The sequence below is a fragment of the Rhinatrema bivittatum genome, chromosome 6 (assembly GCF_901001135.1).
Source record: "Rhinatrema bivittatum chromosome 6, aRhiBiv1.1, whole genome shotgun sequence".
Lineage (NCBI taxonomy): Eukaryota > Metazoa > Chordata > Amphibia > Gymnophiona > Rhinatrematidae > Rhinatrema > Rhinatrema bivittatum.
In genome coordinates, this window is record NC_042620.1 from 203647570 (window position 1) to 203666498 (window position 18929).

General features: G+C 42.8%; 1 protein-coding gene across 1 annotated transcript in view; it reads right to left on the bottom strand.

Annotated features, from left to right (window-relative positions):
* LOC115093946 (RNA-binding protein 44-like) overlaps nucleotides 1-18929 on the bottom strand; it is a 318590-nt gene that overhangs the window by 275498 nt on the left and 24163 nt on the right. Inside the window, exon 2 of the mRNA XM_029606425.1 lies at nucleotides 13088-13113. Within this exon, the coding sequence (XP_029462285.1) occupies nucleotides 13088-13113 (26 nt within the window). The remainder of the gene's footprint in view (nucleotides 1-13087; nucleotides 13114-18929) is intronic.

The following is an 18929-nucleotide window of genomic DNA, read 5'->3' on the forward strand; positions in this document are numbered from 1 at the left end:
AGAGTGGAGCCCCGGGCTAAATTTGCTTGTCCTGCCAAGGAGGGACCTTCCCCACCCGGCAGGCAAGCAGTGCAGAGACCCTGCTGCGAAAAACGCGAAGAGGGCAGCCCACAAGAAAGGCAGGCTGCCTGCCGAGACATAGCAGAGCCACAGCTGAAGAAAAAAAAAGTAGAAAAAAAGGTTTGATTGACAGCCTGCACAGCAGCAGAGAGCAGGAGGGAAACCTGCTGCCTCCTGCTAGTCTGGCTGCCGGTTCAAGGCCTGCTCTGACCAGAAAAAATAAAAAATGCTGGTCAACTGCTGCAAATAAGTTAGAGGTAGGTGAGTACCTGCAACTTATTTAAAGTTTAAAACTTTTTTTTTTTTTTTACTGAGCGCAGCAGCGGGTTAAAAAAACCCCTTTCGGCAGCCAGAGGGGGGAACGAGACCCAGAGAGACTCGGTCCCCACACCTGGAAGTGTCCACGGACTCAGGCTATGCAGGGAATACTCCTCCTGCAAAAGGGGCAAAGCCCCCCTGAGCTGGGCAAGAGCTGGGAGACGAAACCGTCTCCCACACAGAAAGGGAAAAGCACTAAAAATAAAAGGCAACTTCCCTTCTCTGTTTCTTTTTTTTTTTTTTTTTAAACAAGCGAGAATCAAAAGAAATACTTGCTTGAGCTTAGCATAAGACAGATAGAAAAGAGGCTGACTAGCCTACAGCAGAGAACCGAAGGGGAGATGCTGCACTTGCTGGAGACAGACGAATATCTGTCCTGATATAGGGCATCCTTCAAGTTTTAGTCTATCTCCACCTGCTGGAAAGTAGGCTCAACCCACTGTCTGGACTGATCCGGGTACATACAGGAATCCAGAATACAGGGAATGGACCAAGTATGGGGAGAGAGGGTGTTGGCTACAGATAGATGGGAAGAGGCCTGGGGCTATCAAGATAGAGATGAATAGAATACCAGATTTTGAGTGGAAGGAAGATTTAGAATTGGAGGTGAGGCAGACTGAATCTAGAGAGGAAGGCAAGCGGAAAAGGAAAGAAAGAAGACATGGAGATAGAGGATTGGGAATGTGGGAAAGATGTATAGTATAAAGAAGGAAGGAAGATCCAGAGGGAGAATGATAAAAAGGGAGAGAAGATCCAGAAAGGAGAGGAGAGGTGAACATACATTGGAAGGAGAGGCAAGGGTAAAGAGGGAGAGGACCCTGGATTACAAGGGAGAGAAGAAATCTAAGGAGATAAGGAATGGAAGGAATGGAAGAAAGGAAGAACGCACAGGAAGAACAAGAAGAGAACAGGCAGAAATAGGAAAGGGAGACAAGGACAAAAAAAGAAAGAAGAATAGGATAGAAAACAAGTAAAGAAAGAAGGTATTCAAATATCTGTTGCTAAAGAAAAGAAAGAAAGATTGAAACAGAACGAGAAAAAGGGAAAACAACACCAGAAAAAGATAGAAAACAAGCACAGAATAAGAAGGAAGATAGATGCGGAACCAGAAAATCAAATGAATATAAAGAGAGTAACTATATATTTAAAACAGTTTAAATATTTAATTACGTATTTTAATAAAAATTTTTAAAGATGCACTAAATCAATAGCAGATAGCAAGGGGCCATTACATGCATGATTTGTTTTAATTACATAACATTAGTTAAAGACATAATTTAAATCATTTCACATATTTTAACTCATAACTTAAATCTCATAACATACATATATTATCTCATGAATTAAATCGCCAGACTGCCGTTCAAAATTTATAGCAAACAGCTTACAAATCATCACCCAAAATTACACGATCACTCAAAACCAATCACAAATATCCCAACACATACCATAGTAGTCTATGGGTACACTGTCAACCACTCCCATAGAAGTGAATGGGCATAGCCCCAACCCGAACCCAACCCTCACACCCCTGGCCATGCCCTAGCTCCACCCCTGGCTACCTGCGATCCTCCCTCCAATAAAAGTGAATGAAGCGGTCTCTCCCTAACCCCGCCCCCAAACCAAGCCCCCATGATGTCACTGGTGGCCCCTCCCATACCCTGCCCAAGCTAACCCCCCCTATGATGTCACAGGTATGACATTACCGGAAGTCCAACCCTCACTACACACCCCTAAGCCCTGTTGCTTTTTAATAACAGAATTAATGGACTCTGGCTGTTTTTGATGATCTCACTGGAAGTACAACAAAAACCCAACCCACACTCTAAAATGCATCCCCCCTAGAGCGTCATCAGAAATGTCCCCTATCACTTTTTAATGATGACAGAGCCAGAAGCAGGTTTTTTTTCTAGCCCCTCTGTTTTAAGGTTAATAGCTGTGAGGTGGCAGGAAGCTATCTCTCATTCTGTACACAGTGATAGGGAGAATTCTCCCCCTTCCCTCCTCCCCTCACTATAGATATGCATGCCCAACAGCCCTTCTAGAGTAAAATTTGAGCATATCCTTTGAGGTATACTTATAGGATAAGTAACAGGTTGTTGTCTGTTGGAGGCTGTGGGACTGCAAAAGTGAATAAAACAAGGATTTAGTTTTCATTTAAAAAAAACTGACCTCTGTGTTTACAGCCATACAAAACAACCAAGCAAAAGCAGCTCTTAAATAACATTTATTATGAATCAGGCGCTGTAGGAAGTTTTGTGGAATAAATCCTCTTTTTCAGGCTGCTAAAACTTGTAATGAAACAGTGACCAGGGAAACAAGTGATTGAATGGCTTACAGATCAAGATTCTTATTCGTTACACAGATCTGTTAGGATACATTTTAAAAGAAACAAAGCCATAGTGTCTGATGTGGATGTGCAATGGCAAGCTGATCTTGTTCACCTGACCGCTTTGTCTGGTTATAACAGTGGCTATAAATACATTTTGATGGTGATAGATGATTTGTTAAAATATGCATGGGTTGTGAGAGCCTAAAAACAAAAACAGGTTGTGAAGTGGCCAAGGCATTTGAAAATATATTTAAAGGTGGCTGTGTTCCCAATAAAATACAAACAGATAGGGGTAGTTTTTAAATAGCTCTGTGAAGAATTTGTAAAAATACAGAAGCATTCATCATTTTGTGACCAACAACGATGTTAAAGTAGCAGCTGTGGAGAGATTTAACAGGACTTTAAAATCCAAAATGTGGCAATACTTTACATCACACAATACTTTTCGATATGAAGATGTACTTCAGGCTTTTGTGAATAGTTATAACCACAGATTTCACAGAACAATACAGGTCCCACCCCATCGATGTAACAGTCTCAGAATCTCTGTGGTTCTAGAAAGTAATCTACGGCAATAACAACAAACATGAATCCGCTAAGCTGTTTTTTACAAAGGGGGATCATGTTAGACTATCAAAAACTAAAGGGAAATTTGAAATAGGTTATGAACAAACATGAACAGATGCGATATTTATAATAACCAACGTCTTAAACAAGAAGCAGAAAAAGGTGTACAACATACAAGATTATGATGAGGAAGCCGTTCAAGGTTCTTTTTATCCTGAAGAATTACTGAAAGCCAACCCTCGATGGGATAGAATATATCACATTGATAAGGATCTAAAGGGCGAGGGTAGCCTGAAAAATGTAACAGTTGGATAAAAGCATCAGAGATTCAAGACGTTTGATTTGAAAAGGCCTTGTATCATAAAAAAGAAAAAATGAATGAAGGGGGATTTTACATAATGGTGCCTAGTAACGCCTATGTGAGGATATTTCCACAAAACACCAGCTCTAATTTCATGATACAATTAGCTAGGCCTTTGGACCTACATGGACCATGGGAAGTGTGGCTGATGGAAATACAGTACCTGCACACATGGGATAATATTAAAGACCATAAGTACGATGTCACCACCATGGGAGAAGGAAGCATGGAGAAAGTAGACTTGCTTACCTGTAACAGGTATTCTCCCAGGACAGCAGGATGTAGTCCTCACATATGGGGTGAAGTCACTGGACGGAGCCCTATCACAGAAAACTTTTCTGTCAAAGTTTCTAGAACTTTTGACTGGCATACTGAGCATGCCCAGCATGCCATGATCCCTGCAGCCACAGGGGTCTCCCCTTCAGTCTCATTTGTAGCAAAAGGTGCGAGCGAAAAAATAAAATAATAAAATGATTCGGACCCAACTCCACGGGGTGGCGGGTGGATTTCGTGAGGACTAACATCCTGCTGTCCTGGGAGAACACCTGTTACAGGTAAACAACTCTGCTTTCTCCCAGGACAAGCAGGATGGTAGTCCTCACATGGTGGTGATTAGCAAGCTAAAGGCTGACTCATATTTGTTTGCACCAACACCGTACAACTTGTGCACAGGCACAACAACTGGTGTACTGTTGGTAAAAATGAGGCAGCCTGAAAATCACAGTAGAGAAGATGTGGAAGGAGTTGGAATTATACTGGAAATAAGTTTTTCAAGACAGATTGGCCAAAGGCAGCGTCCTTCCTTATCCAGGCAGTAATGTGCTGCAAATGTGTGAAGAGAGCTCCATGTTGCAGCTTTATGATCTCAGCAATTGGTAAGGAACGATAGGGTGCTACTGAGGTTGCCATGGCTCTCACTGAGTGCACCTTTACTCGTCCCTGGAGAGGAAGGCCTGCTTTGTCATAGCAGAATTTGATACAGTCTGCCAGCCAATTGGAGAGAGTTTGTTTGCCCACTGCAACTCCTAGTCTGTTTTTGTCAAAAGAAACAAAGAGTTGGGGGGATTTCCTGTGGACTGCAGTGTGGTCTAGGTAAAATGCAAGTGCACGTTTGCAATCCAAGGTGTGTAAAACTCTCTCACCCTGGTGAGAGTGATGCCTTGGGTAAAATGTGGGCAAGACTATAGACTGATTCAAGTGGAAGTCAGTGACCACCTTGGGAAGGTATTTAGGGTGAGTACGTAGGACCACTCGGTCATTTAGGAACCTGGTATAGGGTGAGTATGTGACAAGTGCTTGTAACTCACTAGCCCTTCGAGCAGATGTAATGGCTACTAGGAAGAGAACTTTCCATATAAGAAATTTAACATCACAGGCGTGTAAAGGCTCAAACGGAGAGTGCATGAGCCTTGTAAGTACTACATTTAGGTCCCATTCAGTGACTGGTGGCCGTAGAGGGGGCTTAAGTTGTATTAAACCCCCTCATAAACCTACTGACATGGGGTTGCGCTGTTACCGGGGCATCCCCTACTCCCCCTGTGGTACGCTGAGATTGCACTCAGGTTTACCCTCACCAAAGAAGTCTGGAGACCAGAGTCTGAAAGGTGCCAGAGATAGTCTAATAAAGATGGAGTGGGGCAGGAAAAAGGGTCGATACCTTTTTGCGTGCACCATATGGTAAATCTATTCTACTTATAACAACAGGATTTTTGTGGAAGGCTTTCGTGAAGCCTTCACGAAAGAGACATCAGTTGAAAGGCTGAGCGGTTGGAGGATCAAGCTTTCAACATCCAAGCTGTGAGGGATAGGGTCTGAAGGTTCGGATGGCGTAACATGCCTTGGTTCTGAGTTATGAGAGTGGGCACTGTGTCCAGGCGAATGGATTCTCTGATCGAGAGGTCGAGAAGCATGGGGAACCATTTTAAAATTGTTGTAAAAAAAAGTATGTGTCTGATTTCTTTTTATTATTAGAACAAGAAAATATTACAAGAACAGATACAGTGTTGAGCACAGACCAGCAGTCTTGTTGCAGCGAGGTCTCAGAGCAAAAAACAAAAAAAAAACCATGACATTTCTGAAGGTAAGGAAGCATATTTTTCTTAATGTCTGTGCCTCAGGACACCAGACTATAAAAAGTTATGTTTGTTATCTCTGAATTCAAATGCCTCTTTTCCTCCACAACCTCCATTGAAGCAGAGAGCTATGTTGCAAAGACATCAAAGCATGTGTGACCCCCATGTTATTTTTTATTTTTAGACCAAGAAAATATTATAAAGGGGCAAATTTCCAAATGAAAAAGAAAAGACAGCGACATCTTAACAGGGAAGGAACCCAATGAAGGTAATGAAGCATTTTTATTTTTATATCTATACAAACAAACCTCCAATTAGTTCTGAGCTGTGTAAATTAAAAGATATTACCATGTGATTTTTTTTTACATAACAGACCAAGAGCAGAATATGCCAAAGAAATCTGACAAAAGACCATACAAAAAATAAGCAATCTAGTAAGCATTTATTCTGTTATCAGTAACTTGTGGGGATTCTGATTAAGAAGCCTATATATGAAAATGCATTATGTGCTAACCCATCTTTTTAATAAATAATGTACTTACTAACAAATGGATTAGAGTGTAATGCATTTTCATAAATAGGTCCCTTAGACAGTAAAAGGAAAAGCAGCTAACAATGCACAAGGGGGAATGCTGCCAGCAGTCAAAATTAGCAATATAATTTTGGCCTTGCATCTGTTTATGTTTCTATGACTGATTGCGGAGGAAGCAAAAACTTCTAATGCTGTAGGACAGCGATGGCCAACCTTTTGAGCTCAGTGTGTCAAAATTCATTAAAAAACCGAGCATAACTCGGGTGGTGTGTCACTTCTAGAAAAATCCATAATTTTGTGATATTTGTAGCTCTAATCAACAAAGTTATAATTTTAATATATATACTGTATTTATTAATAAAGCAAAACAAATAATTCTTTACCTTACCTGCTTAGTGACTTTTTTGTTGCTGAATTTCATTGGCTAAATCTTCAATTGAAGGTTGGTATTTCGTACACTTCAAGTCCAAGCAAGCGTTACAAACTTCATCTGTCAGTTGATTTTTTATTGGCTCCCATTCATGTTCACAACACTCCCTACCCATCTCCCAGGCATGCACACATTCATTCTCACACACACAGACCCTCAGGCAGGCACCCATGCATTCACACACATACACCCCCAGGCAGAGTCCCATTCATTCACATGCCACACACTAAAGGCAGACCCCCCCCTCGCTTTCTTTTGCCAGCAACCTCAGAACCTCTCTCATTCCTCTGCTGCCACTGACACTGATGCCGCGTGGCTATTGGGGAGGTGCCGATTGCTGCTACTGACACGGAAGTCCATTCTGCTGCCTCCTCTGTGCAGGCCCCGTGGGCTTCCACTTTCTCCATGCTGATCTCGTACATTGTGAGATCCGTAGAGAAAGTGCTATTCTTGCACATTCCCAAAGATTACATGTGCCAATCACTAAAAAGTAATTTATTTATTTTTTTTGCCTTTGCTGTCTGATCTTAGTTTTCTAATTGGTTGGTCACAGGCTTTTTTTTCACCTTCCCTTTCTTATTTTTTTGCCAATTCCTTTTATATTGTCTTTTTTTCTGTTTCTTTTTTCTCCATCTTCTTCCCTCAAACACACAGTCAGGTTCTCATTCTCACATGCATTTCTCTTTCTCACACACACAGGCTCTCACTGGCACATACTCTCTCTCATACAATCATTCATACACACAGGCTCTCACTGGCAAATGCTCTCTCTCATACAATCATTCATACACACAGGCTCTCACTGGCACATGCTCTCTCTCATACAATCATTCATACACACAGGCTCTCACTGGCACATAGGGATGTGAATCGTGTCCTCGATCGTCTTAACGATCGATTTCGGCTGGGAGGGGGAGGGAATCGTATTGTTGCCGTTTGGGGGGGTAAAATATCGTGAAAAATCGTGAAAAATCGTGAAAAATCTAAAAATCTAAAAATCGCAAAACCGGCACATTAAAACCCCCTAAAACCCACCCCCGACCCTTTAAATTAAATCCCCCACCCTCCCGAACCCCCCCCAAATGAGTTAAATAACCTGCGGGTCCAGCGGCGGTCCGGAACGGCAGCGGTCCGGAACGGGCTCCTGCTCCTGAATCTTGTTGTCTTCAGCCGGCGCCATTTTCCAAAATGGCGCCGAAAAATGGCGGCGGCCATAGACGAACACGATTGGACGGCAGGAGGTCCTTCCGGACCCCCGCTGGACTTTTGGCAAGTCTCGTGGGGGTCAGGAGGCCCCCCACAAGCTGGCCAAAAGTTCCTGGAGGTCCAGCGGGGGTCAGGGAGCGATTTCCCGCCGCGAATCGTTTTCGTACGGAAAATGGCGCCGGCCATATGCGTATGGCCGGCGCCATTTTCCGTACGGAAAATGGCGCCGGCAGGAGATCGACTGCAGGAGGTCGTTCAGCGAGGGTTCCGGCGCCTCGCTGAACAACCTCCTGCAGTCGATCTCCTGGGGGCGCCATTTTCCGTACGAAAACGATTCGCGGCGGGAAATCGCTCCCTGACCCCCGCTGGACCTCCAGGAACTTTTGGCCAGCTTGTGGGGGGCCTCCTGACCCCCACGAGACTTGCCAAAAGTCCAGCGGGGGTCCGGAAGGACCTCCTGCCGTCCAATCGTGTTCGTCTATGGCCGCCGCCATTTTTCGGCGCCATTTTGGAAAATGGCGCCGGCTGAAGACAACAAGATTCAGGAGCAGGAGCCCGTTCCGGACCGCTGCCGTTCCGGACCGCCGCTGGACCCGCAGGTTATTTAACTCATTTGGGGGGGGGGGTTCGGGAGGGTGGGGGATTTAATTTAAAGGGTCGAGGGTGGGTTTTAGGGGGTTTTAGTGTGCCGGCTCACGATTCTAACGATTTATAACGATAAATCGTTAGAATCTCTATTGTATTGTGTTCCATAACGGTTTAAGACGATATTAAAATTATCGGACGATAATTTTAATCATCCTAAAACGATTCACATCCCTACTGGCACATGCTCTCTCTCATACAATCATTCATACACACAGGCTCTCACTGGCACATGCTCTCTCTCATACAATCATTCATACACACAGGCTCTCACTGGCACATGCTCTCTCTCATACAATCATTCATACACACAGGCTCTCACTGGCACATGCTCTCTCTCATAATATCATTCATACACACAGGCTCTCAATGGCACATGCTCTCTCTCTCTCACACACACACACACACACACACACACACAGGCTCTCACATGCTGTCTCTGCAAACATTCAGGTCCTCTCTCTCAACTCACCTCATACACGCACTCTACGGGCCCTCAGCCTCTCTCTCACCTATGGGCCTCCTCTTCGCGGGTCGCCACATGTTGGGCTCTGCAGCGGCCCTGATCTTCTCGGGCCGCGGCAGCCCTGCTACCGGGCCTCTTCTTCTTCTTGGGCCGCTGCGACTTGGGATTCGCAGCGACCCGCGGCGGCTCCTCCTCTTCTGCATGCGCTGGTTCTCTTCCTCCTTCCTGCCCACGCGGCTCCGGCAACGTTTACTTCTGGAGCCGCACGGGCAGGAAGGAGGAGCATAAGCGCGTTTGAACGCGATCTTTGTCTTGAGCCTCATCGCTGCGACGCATGAGCCTCCCTGCGCCCGGGGGCATTGGTGGAGGGTAGGGGGAAACTAGAAAACACATTTTAAAGGGTTGGCGCAGCTGAAAAAGAAAAGGCTCGGCGCAGCCGATAAAAAAAAAAAATAAAATTCCTGATAGTCCTTGAAACGCTGCGCGTGTCAGCCAAAACGACTCGGCGTGTCACCTCTGACACGCGTGTCATAGGTTAGCCATCACTGCTGTAGGACCTGCTCCTGCTGTGATGGCTATGATGCAAATGTTGCTATGGTATTTCTCTCTCACAGAATGTGCAACAACATTCAGGGGTGGATTTCCAAAGGGCTACGCTCTTATGTCCTGGGGGCTTGAAAAAAGGGGCGGGGTGGGGCAGTCCAGGAGCGGGACTGAGGCTTCCGGCACAGCGGCCGTGCCGGGGGGATCGTGTGCCGGCCTGCCCGGAGGCAGGCGCAAATTACTGAACAAAGGTAAGGGGGGGGGGGGGGTTAGATAGGGCTGGGGGGTGGGTTAGGGAGGGGAAGGTGGGGGGAGGCAGAAGGAAAGTTCCCTCCGAGGCCGCTCTGATTTCGGAGCGGCCTCGGAGGGAACGGAGAAAGCCATTGGGGCTCCCCTACGGCTCGGCGCGCACAAGGTGCACAAGTGTGCACCCCCTTGCGCAAGCCGACCCTGGATTTTATAACATGCGCGCAGCTGCGCTCGCATGTTATAAAATCGGGCATAGATTTGTGCGCGTTGGGTTGCGCGCAGGTCTTAAAATTTACATTCTTAAATCCTTTTCCATCTTATCTCAATGCTACTGCCATTTCTTAGCTCTTTGTCTCCTCTTCCTATTTCTACATGTATTCCTACCCACTTTCACCTTCTCCATTTTTCATGTCCATTTCCCCACCTATCCTTCCATTTTCCACTACCTTTCTAATCCCTCCCAAACCTCCAATTCTCTCCTTCTCTATACCTTTCGGCTTTATTTTCTGTATGCCAGCTATCCAACCATGTCACTTCTTCTAATTCCTCAAAACTGTTGTCTTACTCTTAGTTTTTCACCCCTTTCACTCGATTGCATCCCTCAGTCATGACTTCCAGCTCAAAACTTTCTCATTCCTCAGTCTCTTATCACTTCTATCCCTCCAATTCTGTTCATACTCACACTTCCATCACTTTCCATCTCACTCCCAATTCTTTCCCTTCCCAGTATACTCTATCTCACCCTTCCCAGTATACTCTATCTCACCTTCTCCCAGCCCACCATCTCTCACCACCTCCCTTGCTTCTCTCATTAGTCAATCATCCTATTCCTTATGCCCTCTCTTTATAATCCCTGTCTCCCTCAGTCTTTCTTCTAAGCCCCATTTCCCCTGGCTCACTAACAGCAGTGGGAGAATACTTAATACTAGTATTAGAATGAGAACAGATGAAGCAAGTGCATATTCACTGTCCCAATGACTGCTTTTTTCCTTTCCCCATGGCCCACACTTCTGTTCAAAAAAGAAAGCTCGTAGAAGGAGGAGAATGATAACTGAAGAGACAATAAGCATGCACTCACTCTATTCCCATACAATCACTGGCATTAGATGAGAACATAAGATTTGCCATACTGAGTCAGATCAAAAGTCCATCAAGCCTAGTATCCTGTTTCCAACAGTGGCCAATCCAAGTCACAAGCACTTGGCAGGATCCAAAGGGGTAGACAGATTCTAGGCTGCTTATCCCAGAGATAGGCAGTGGATTTCCCCAACTCCACCTTAATAATGGTTTACAGACTTTTCCTCCAGGAACTTGCCCAAAACTTTTTTAAACATAGTTACATTAATAGCTTGCACCACATCCACCAATGAATTCCAGAGCTTAATTATGATTTGAATAAACTAATTTTCACATAATTATTTTTAACTATATCACGTAAGAACTTCATTGTGTGTCTTTGTACTCTTTGAAAGAGTTAACAATCAACATTTACTCATTCCACTCCACTCATTAATGTATAGACCTCTATCATATCTTCCCTCATACTTCTTTTCTCCAAGCTTAAGTTCTAATCTCTTTAGCCTTTCCTCATAGGGGAATTGTTCCATCTCCTTTATCATTTTGGTTGCCTTTCTCTGTACCTTTTCTAATTCTGCTATATCTTTTTTGAGATGTGATGATCAGAACTGTACACAGTACTCGTGATGAGGTTGTACCATGGAGCAATACAGAGGCATTATGATAATCTCTATTTTATTCTTCATTTCTATCCTAATAATTCCTAACATTCTTTTTGCTTTCTTAGCTGCTGCTGCACAGTGAGCAAAAGATTTCAACATATTATTGATGACACCTAGATCCTTTTCCTGAATGGTAATTCCTAATGTGGAACCTTGCATTGTGTATTCATAATTTGGGTTACTCTTCCCAAAGAGCATCACTTTGCACTTGACCACATTAAATTTAGTTTGCTATTTGCATGCCCAGTCTCTCAGTTTTGCAAAGTCCTCTTGCAATTTCTCACAATCTTTGTCGTTTAACAACTGAGAAAAATTTTGTCATCAGAAAATGTGATCTCCTCACTGATTTTTCCCATTTCCAGGTTGTTTATAAATATTAAAAAGCAGTAGTCCCAGAATAGATCCCTGGAGCACTCTTTCTCCATTGGGAATAATTACCATTTAGCCCTCCTCTCAGTTTTCTATCTTTTAACAAGTTCCCAATCCATAATAAGAGGCTGCCCCCTATCCTACGATTTTTTAATTTCCTAAGAAGTCTCTCATGGGGGATTTTGACAAATGCTTTCTAGAAATCCAGATACACTAGGGGCCGGATTTTAAAAGGGTTACGCTCATAAGGTACGCGCGTAACCCTTTTAAAACGCCCCTGCACGCGCCAAGCCTATTTTGCATAGGCTCGACGGCACGCGCAAACCTCGGGACGCACGTAAGTCCCGGGGCTTTGCAAGGGGGGCATGTCAGGGTCTTGTCGGGTGGGCGGTGCAAATTTTAGGGCGTTCCGGGGGCATGTCAGGGGCATGGCGCCGGCCTGGGGGCATGGTCGAGGCCTCCGGACCAGCCCCTGGGTCGGGTGATGGCGCGCCAGCAGCTTGCTGGCACGCGCAGAGTTACGCCTGCCAGAGGCAGAGGCAGGCGTAACTTTTCCAACAAAGGTAGGGGGAAGGTTTAGATAGGGCCGGGGGGAGTGGGTTAGGTAGGGGAAGGGAGGGGAAGGTGCGGGGGGTGGAAGGAAAGTTCTCTCCGAGGCCACTCCGATTTCGGAGCGGCCTCGGAGGGAACGGGCAGCGCGCGCAGGGCTCGGCGCGCAAGTTGCACAAATGTGCACCCCCTTGCGTGCGCCGACCCTGGATTTTATAAGATACGCGTGGCTACGCGCGTATCTTATACATTCACAGCTTTCATTAGACTCCATTCCTTGAGCTGCTGGGAGAACAGGAATGCCTTTTGTTCTGTTTGGTCCTCCATCTCCTCACCAGGAGAGAGAGAGTGTTGGAGATCTAGGTCAGGTCTAGATTCCACAGAAATTGCTATGGATGCTACCTCTGTATGTCCACTAGTAGACATTTCTGAGCATAACATCACTTGCCTAGGCATGACTGGCAGGTCTCTGAAGTTTTAAGGCATTGGATCACTTATTAATCAGAGTGTATTATAATATTCTATCTCAACCCAAACAGAAAAAAAAATCAGCTGGGACGAGATCATAAAATAAATTTAAAAAATACAAATATGTTGGAGATTAAGGATATCACAAGAAGTTAAAAATATTACATTTAAAACTACTTACTCACTGTGAGCAGCCATATCGATCAACTGCAAAAGAAAAACACAGATGATTCTTAATTCTTCTTCAAAAAATAAAAAAATAACAAATGCATGCAAAGTAGTAGAAATCAAGTATCCAGATAGACCAAGGTTAATATAAAACTCACTCGCCCACCAGTTTTAACAGTGAGTAGTCAAATAACCACCAAGCTTCAGAGTGATTTCTACCACTTTGAAGATTGATTTCAGTAGAATATTAAAATCTTGACATTTGGTTTCTTTCCCTAATTTCTACAGTCATTCCAATAACAGAAAGAGTTATTTTTCTTCAAACAATGCAATATTAAAATCAAAATTCAACTAAAGTGCAGCAAAAAGCCATGATCAAAAATTCAATTATTTCAAAACCTAATGCATTTTCAAATTTCATTGCTACAAAGCAAATTCTAACACCAGTGAGACACTATCATGACAAATATAAATGTCAGGACATTAGTCAACTTAAGATTCCCGTCCTCAGGTTGATATTTTACTAGAAACAGCAGTTGCTTACTTGTAACAAGTGAGGATAGCAGGTTGTCAATGTTCACACATGGGTGACATAACCTGATGGAACCTAGCACGGAATACTTATGTCAAAGTTTCTAGAAATCGGGCTCCCAACCTTTCAGTGATTATAGACCCCTTTTCATCTTCAAAATGTTTCATGTACCCCTTCACACTTCTCTCTAATTTTTGCATGCTTTTACAAAAGAAATAATGAGATGCACACCAGAATCATTCATAATATATAAAACTTTGATCTAAACTGATTAAGTAGGGAGGGAAATTTCTAAAGCTATGTAAAAATTGCCCTCATAATTGAAGGTTGAAGCCATTCCATCTTCCAATCCAGCTGCAATGGGGAAAAGGAAGCATGTTCAGAAACGTTCCAGGTTGGCAACTTGGTATGGCCTGGCAGAAAATCAGCACTGATATCTGAAGACCTGCATTTTAATTCAAAGGGAAACTGCCCGCAGAGCACAGTTTCCTTTTGAAAATTCAGGGTGGTGGGGGAGGTCAGTACTTTTGTTGTTCCTGTGTACTTTTCATCTGTCTTAAAGCAAGTGCAAAGCACTCACGTAAAAGTTGCACAAGGATTTCAAAATGTATTCTCTGCATGTACTTTCCCTCCACCAATCTAGCACTGTTCTTTTTTATCCTCCCCCCCCCCCCCCAAACAGGTAAAAGTATGCATACTGTTCACAGTACAACTACTTGTACCCTTAATGGCAGGGAACAGAAATTTTCAAAAGAACCCTCCCTAAAAACTGACCTCCTTTTAGCTGGCTTTTCTTTTTTATGTTATTATTTTCTTTTATGATTCTTACTAACACATACAGAAAATGATAGTCACAAAATAATTTAGATTTTACAAAAAGCAAATCAATAGCCTGCTTTTAAATGGGAAGGCGGATAATGAGAGCTCCATGTCTGCCTGTGTGGTCCCCTAAATAACTTATGTTTAATGTCATATCCATAGCTGGCTGTTGTCTCTTCCTCTTTAATCCCTGATGATCATCTTTCCCTTCTATTTTCCTGAACCACGGTATTCATTTATCCCTTTATCTCTCTCTACTTCTGTTCAGCATGATTCCTGGGGTCCTCGTCTTTTGTCCCCTGATAGGCTGCCATCCACTCTCACTCCCCTTAACCAGGTCAATAATGGATTCCTGTCTCCCTCTTTATCCTCCTTTACTTCCTTCATTCTTTCTCCCTTGTCTTTCCCAACATACTGTCAGCTCCAGTCCCATTTTCACTTTTCTTCCTTTCTACTCACTTTTTTGAAGCAGTTTTCCCTCCTTTCTCTCTGTCAGGCCAATGGCAGATAACAGGGCAATAATAGGAAATGCTTCTCACTGCTGTAATAGCCCATTTCCTCAGTGTGCAGCAGAAGTTGCAAAAGCTCTGATAGCTGCAACTTGCACCTCCTTTCCCACATCCTCACGAAGTGCAGCAGTGGGGTTTATGATTCTTCAGGAGTGCAATTGGTCTCTCCCATACCTACTGCCACTAAACAAGCTGTAGTATAGTTTGAGGCTGCTAATGAGTCCCTTTCTCCTCTTGGTCTACAGCAATGTAGGGTGAAGTTTTTGGGGCCATAATAGGTCCCACTCTCACTATCCTGTCCTATGGCAGCAGTTCTGCTAATTGCAGGTAGCAGCAATCTGCTAAAATTGTTTTTCAAATGACAGCACTCAGAGGATCACCTTGCTGGTGGCTGAAAAGAATCAGTAAGTAGTAAGTACTGCTTGGGGAAATTTTCAAAACGTTAAAGTATTGGGGGGAAGTAAACTATTGGGGTATATTATTTAGTGTGAAAGTGTATCTGCATTGAATAGCTAGTCAGAGGGCAGGTAAAAAAACAGAAGTTTGAGTGTTTGTATTAAATAGGTAGTCAGAAAGACAGGCAAAAAACAAAGTGTTTGTATTAAATAGGTAGACAGAAAGGCAAAAAAAAGAAGTTTGTGTGTTTGTATTTCGGAGGGAGGTATCTTTGAAAGATACTAATGAAGCATTAGAGTTAGCGCATCCCAATACAGAGGTTCCAATAATAAGAAAGTAGTCCAAGAACCTATAATTAAAAACTCACATGAGCTAAAATATTCCAATTTATCTCTGTCAACTAAAACGTAGAATGTTAATACAAACAAAAAACACACTTTGAAATGTTTGTATGCTAATTCCAGAAGTCTAATATGTAAGATGGGAGAGTTAGAATGTATAGTAGTGAATGTTGACATAGACAATTAGCATCTCAGAGACATGGTAGAAAGAGAATAACCAATAGGATAGTGCATCTTGGTGGCGGGGAGGCGCTTTATGTCTGGGATGGCATAGCGTCCAATAAGATAAAGATCCTGCATGAGACTAAATGCATAATCAAATTTTTAAGGGTAGAAATCCCTTGTGCGTTGGGGAAGAGTATAGTGGTAGGGGTATACTACCGTCCACCTGGCCAAGATGGTGAGACAGATACTGAAATGCTAAGGGAAATTATGGAAGCTAACCAAAATTAGTAGTGCAGTAATAATGGGAGATTTCAATTACCACAAAAATATTATCAAGGAGAGTCAATATAGTCACCCAGAAAATAACTGGAAACAATAAGGGAACCAAAAAAATATATATAGAAAATAGCCTAAGTGACTGTGTCAGCAAGCCTGACGTTGTGATTTCTAAAAAAAAACCCAACCGGTCTTCTTTTTTTAAATTTATAATTTTTTTATTGCCGTGACCAACAACAGTACAAGTAGGAAACAAGAAATACAAGAATAATGGGTACATGGCAACTAATCATTCACCATCACTTTCAAAAGGAAAAAAAATCTGTTTTATTGAATTTCAAAAATATTTTTTATCATGCTTTTTTATCTTTTCATTAAAAGTATAAACTTCAACTCTAATCCCTGAGAGAAGTATAACCAGCAGTCTCTTTGTAAGATAATAACCACAGCCCTACACGGCCGGTGTTTCATGATAAACGCTTCCTCAGGGGCATATGAAATTACTGTTACAAGAGTCCTTACCTAAAAACATCAGAAAAATATGCATTTAGTGAGATATTATAGACCAAAACTAAAAGATCACTTATCTTAACACCGGAGGCAAAACATGCGGGGATCACATCTATTCAACAATCGCTACAATCAACATCCGTCTTCCATCAATCCAGATCAATTCAAACAATCGACCAGAGTCACCCGGTCTCAGTTCGCCAAGAATCCTTAGTTTTGAATCTTTCTTCTTTTGATTTGACACTGATTCACCTTACGATTTTGGATCGTGGTTTATCATTTGTTCCTACCCCCAGGACTGATTTGTTTTCTCTACAAGAGGCTCTTTTCCGTTTTGTGCGAATGCTAAAATTGAGATTATTTTTTGACTCTCATCCTTCAAGTTGTAATATATCAAGAATATCCAATCCCTCTACTTGGACCCCTTCTAGGCCAGATTAAGGTATTTTACCAATTGGTAAAATTGGTAAAATACCATACCAATTTTACCAATTTTACCAATTGGTTTCCAAGGAAATTGCTTCACTCAAAACCATTCCTACTTCTAAGCCTTTTTACAATCTATCATGTTCTGAAAAGAATGCTCTTCAAGAACTACGCTCAGCTGAGAATCTAATAATAAAGCCGGCGGATAAAGGTGGAAAAATTGTTCTGCAGGAGCGAGTCACCTACGAACAAGAAATTAGTCGTCAATTAAAGGATACTCGATTTTACAAACGTCTTGATCAAGATCCCACAAAGATACTACAGGAGACTATCATTAAGGTTGTAAACCGTGGCTCTAAATCCAGTTTTTTGACCGCCAAGGAGGCAAAAGTTTTAATTAAACCCTATCCATGAGTCTCAGTATTTTACACCTTACCAAAAATACATAAAGATTTCAGCATCCTCCAGGACGACCCATAATATCCAGTTGTGGATCCTTATTGGAGCCTCTGTCATGATTTATTGATCGGTCCTTAGCCCCCTTTATTCCACAGATGGTTTCTTTTATCAGAGACTCTTCTGATATGGTGACATTTCTTGAACAGCTGAAAATTGATACCACGGACTTGAAATTGGTTACCTTAGATGTAGAGGCATAATATACCTCCATCCCTCAAGATAAGACGATTGAGATTGCCAATATGTTTTTTGACAGACATCCACAACCTCATTGCGTTCCAAGTGATTTTCTCTCACAATTACTACAGATTGCACTGAAGGAGAACTTTTTTTGCATTTAATCGTAAATTCTACCAACAGATTTGAGGCACTACCATGGGGGCCACCATGGCCCCTGACCTGGCCAATTTGTATATGGACAGCTTTGAAGAGCAATGGCTAAATCATCATCCCTTTCAAAATCAAGTAATCGCATGGAAACGATACATTGATGATGTGTTTGTTCTTTGGAGAGGTGACAATGATAGTTTCAGGCTATTTTTGGATTGGTTAAACACTTGTAATCCTTATTTGAAATTCTCTGCAGAGATTCAATGCACTTCAATCTCTTTCCTGGACATTCAGATCACTATGACAGATGAAGGTTTTATTACCTCTATTTTTCGGAAATCTGTTTGCTCTAATACATACCTGCATTTTGAGAGTGCCCACCCAAGGACTTTCAAGTCTAATCTTCCTGTCAGTCAATTCATCCGTCTAAGGCATCTCTGTACCACTCTCGCCGATTTTGAAATGCAAGCAAAAAATCTTTCTGCACGATTCTTACAGCGTGGATATCCACGCTCATGTGTCCGAAAAGCTTATCTATGAGTGAAATTTGCCCATTGGGAGTGGCTTTTCCACCTTCGCTCTGCTGAAGATTCTCCAGCTTACACATGCATTCTTCCATTTTCATCGGAAGCTTACACGATCCGTCAATCTATTCTTAATAATTGGCATGTTTTGCAGATGCAAGAGGTGTTCCAGTCCCCTCCATGAATTACTTTTTCCAGAGCATCCAATTTAAAGAATTTGTTGGTCCACTCTGATTTCTCCAGTCCTTCAGTTGAGGACAGTAATATAAGGGGGTCTCATCAACCCTGTAATGTTCTGTATGTGCAGTTTCGATGTCAGTCACTGACAAAATTGTTTTGAATACAGGCTATACAATTTTTTTGAAATATATAACATCCTGCTTGTCCACGATGGTTATTTACCTGATTCGTTGCCCCTGTGATTTACTATATATTGGAAAGACCAAACGCCTGTTGAAGACTCGGATGATCGAACATCGATCCAATATTAAGAACTCTCAGGCTGATGAACTGCTGGTAGCACACTGCATTTCATGTGAACACCGGTTTGAGGATCTATCTTTCTGTC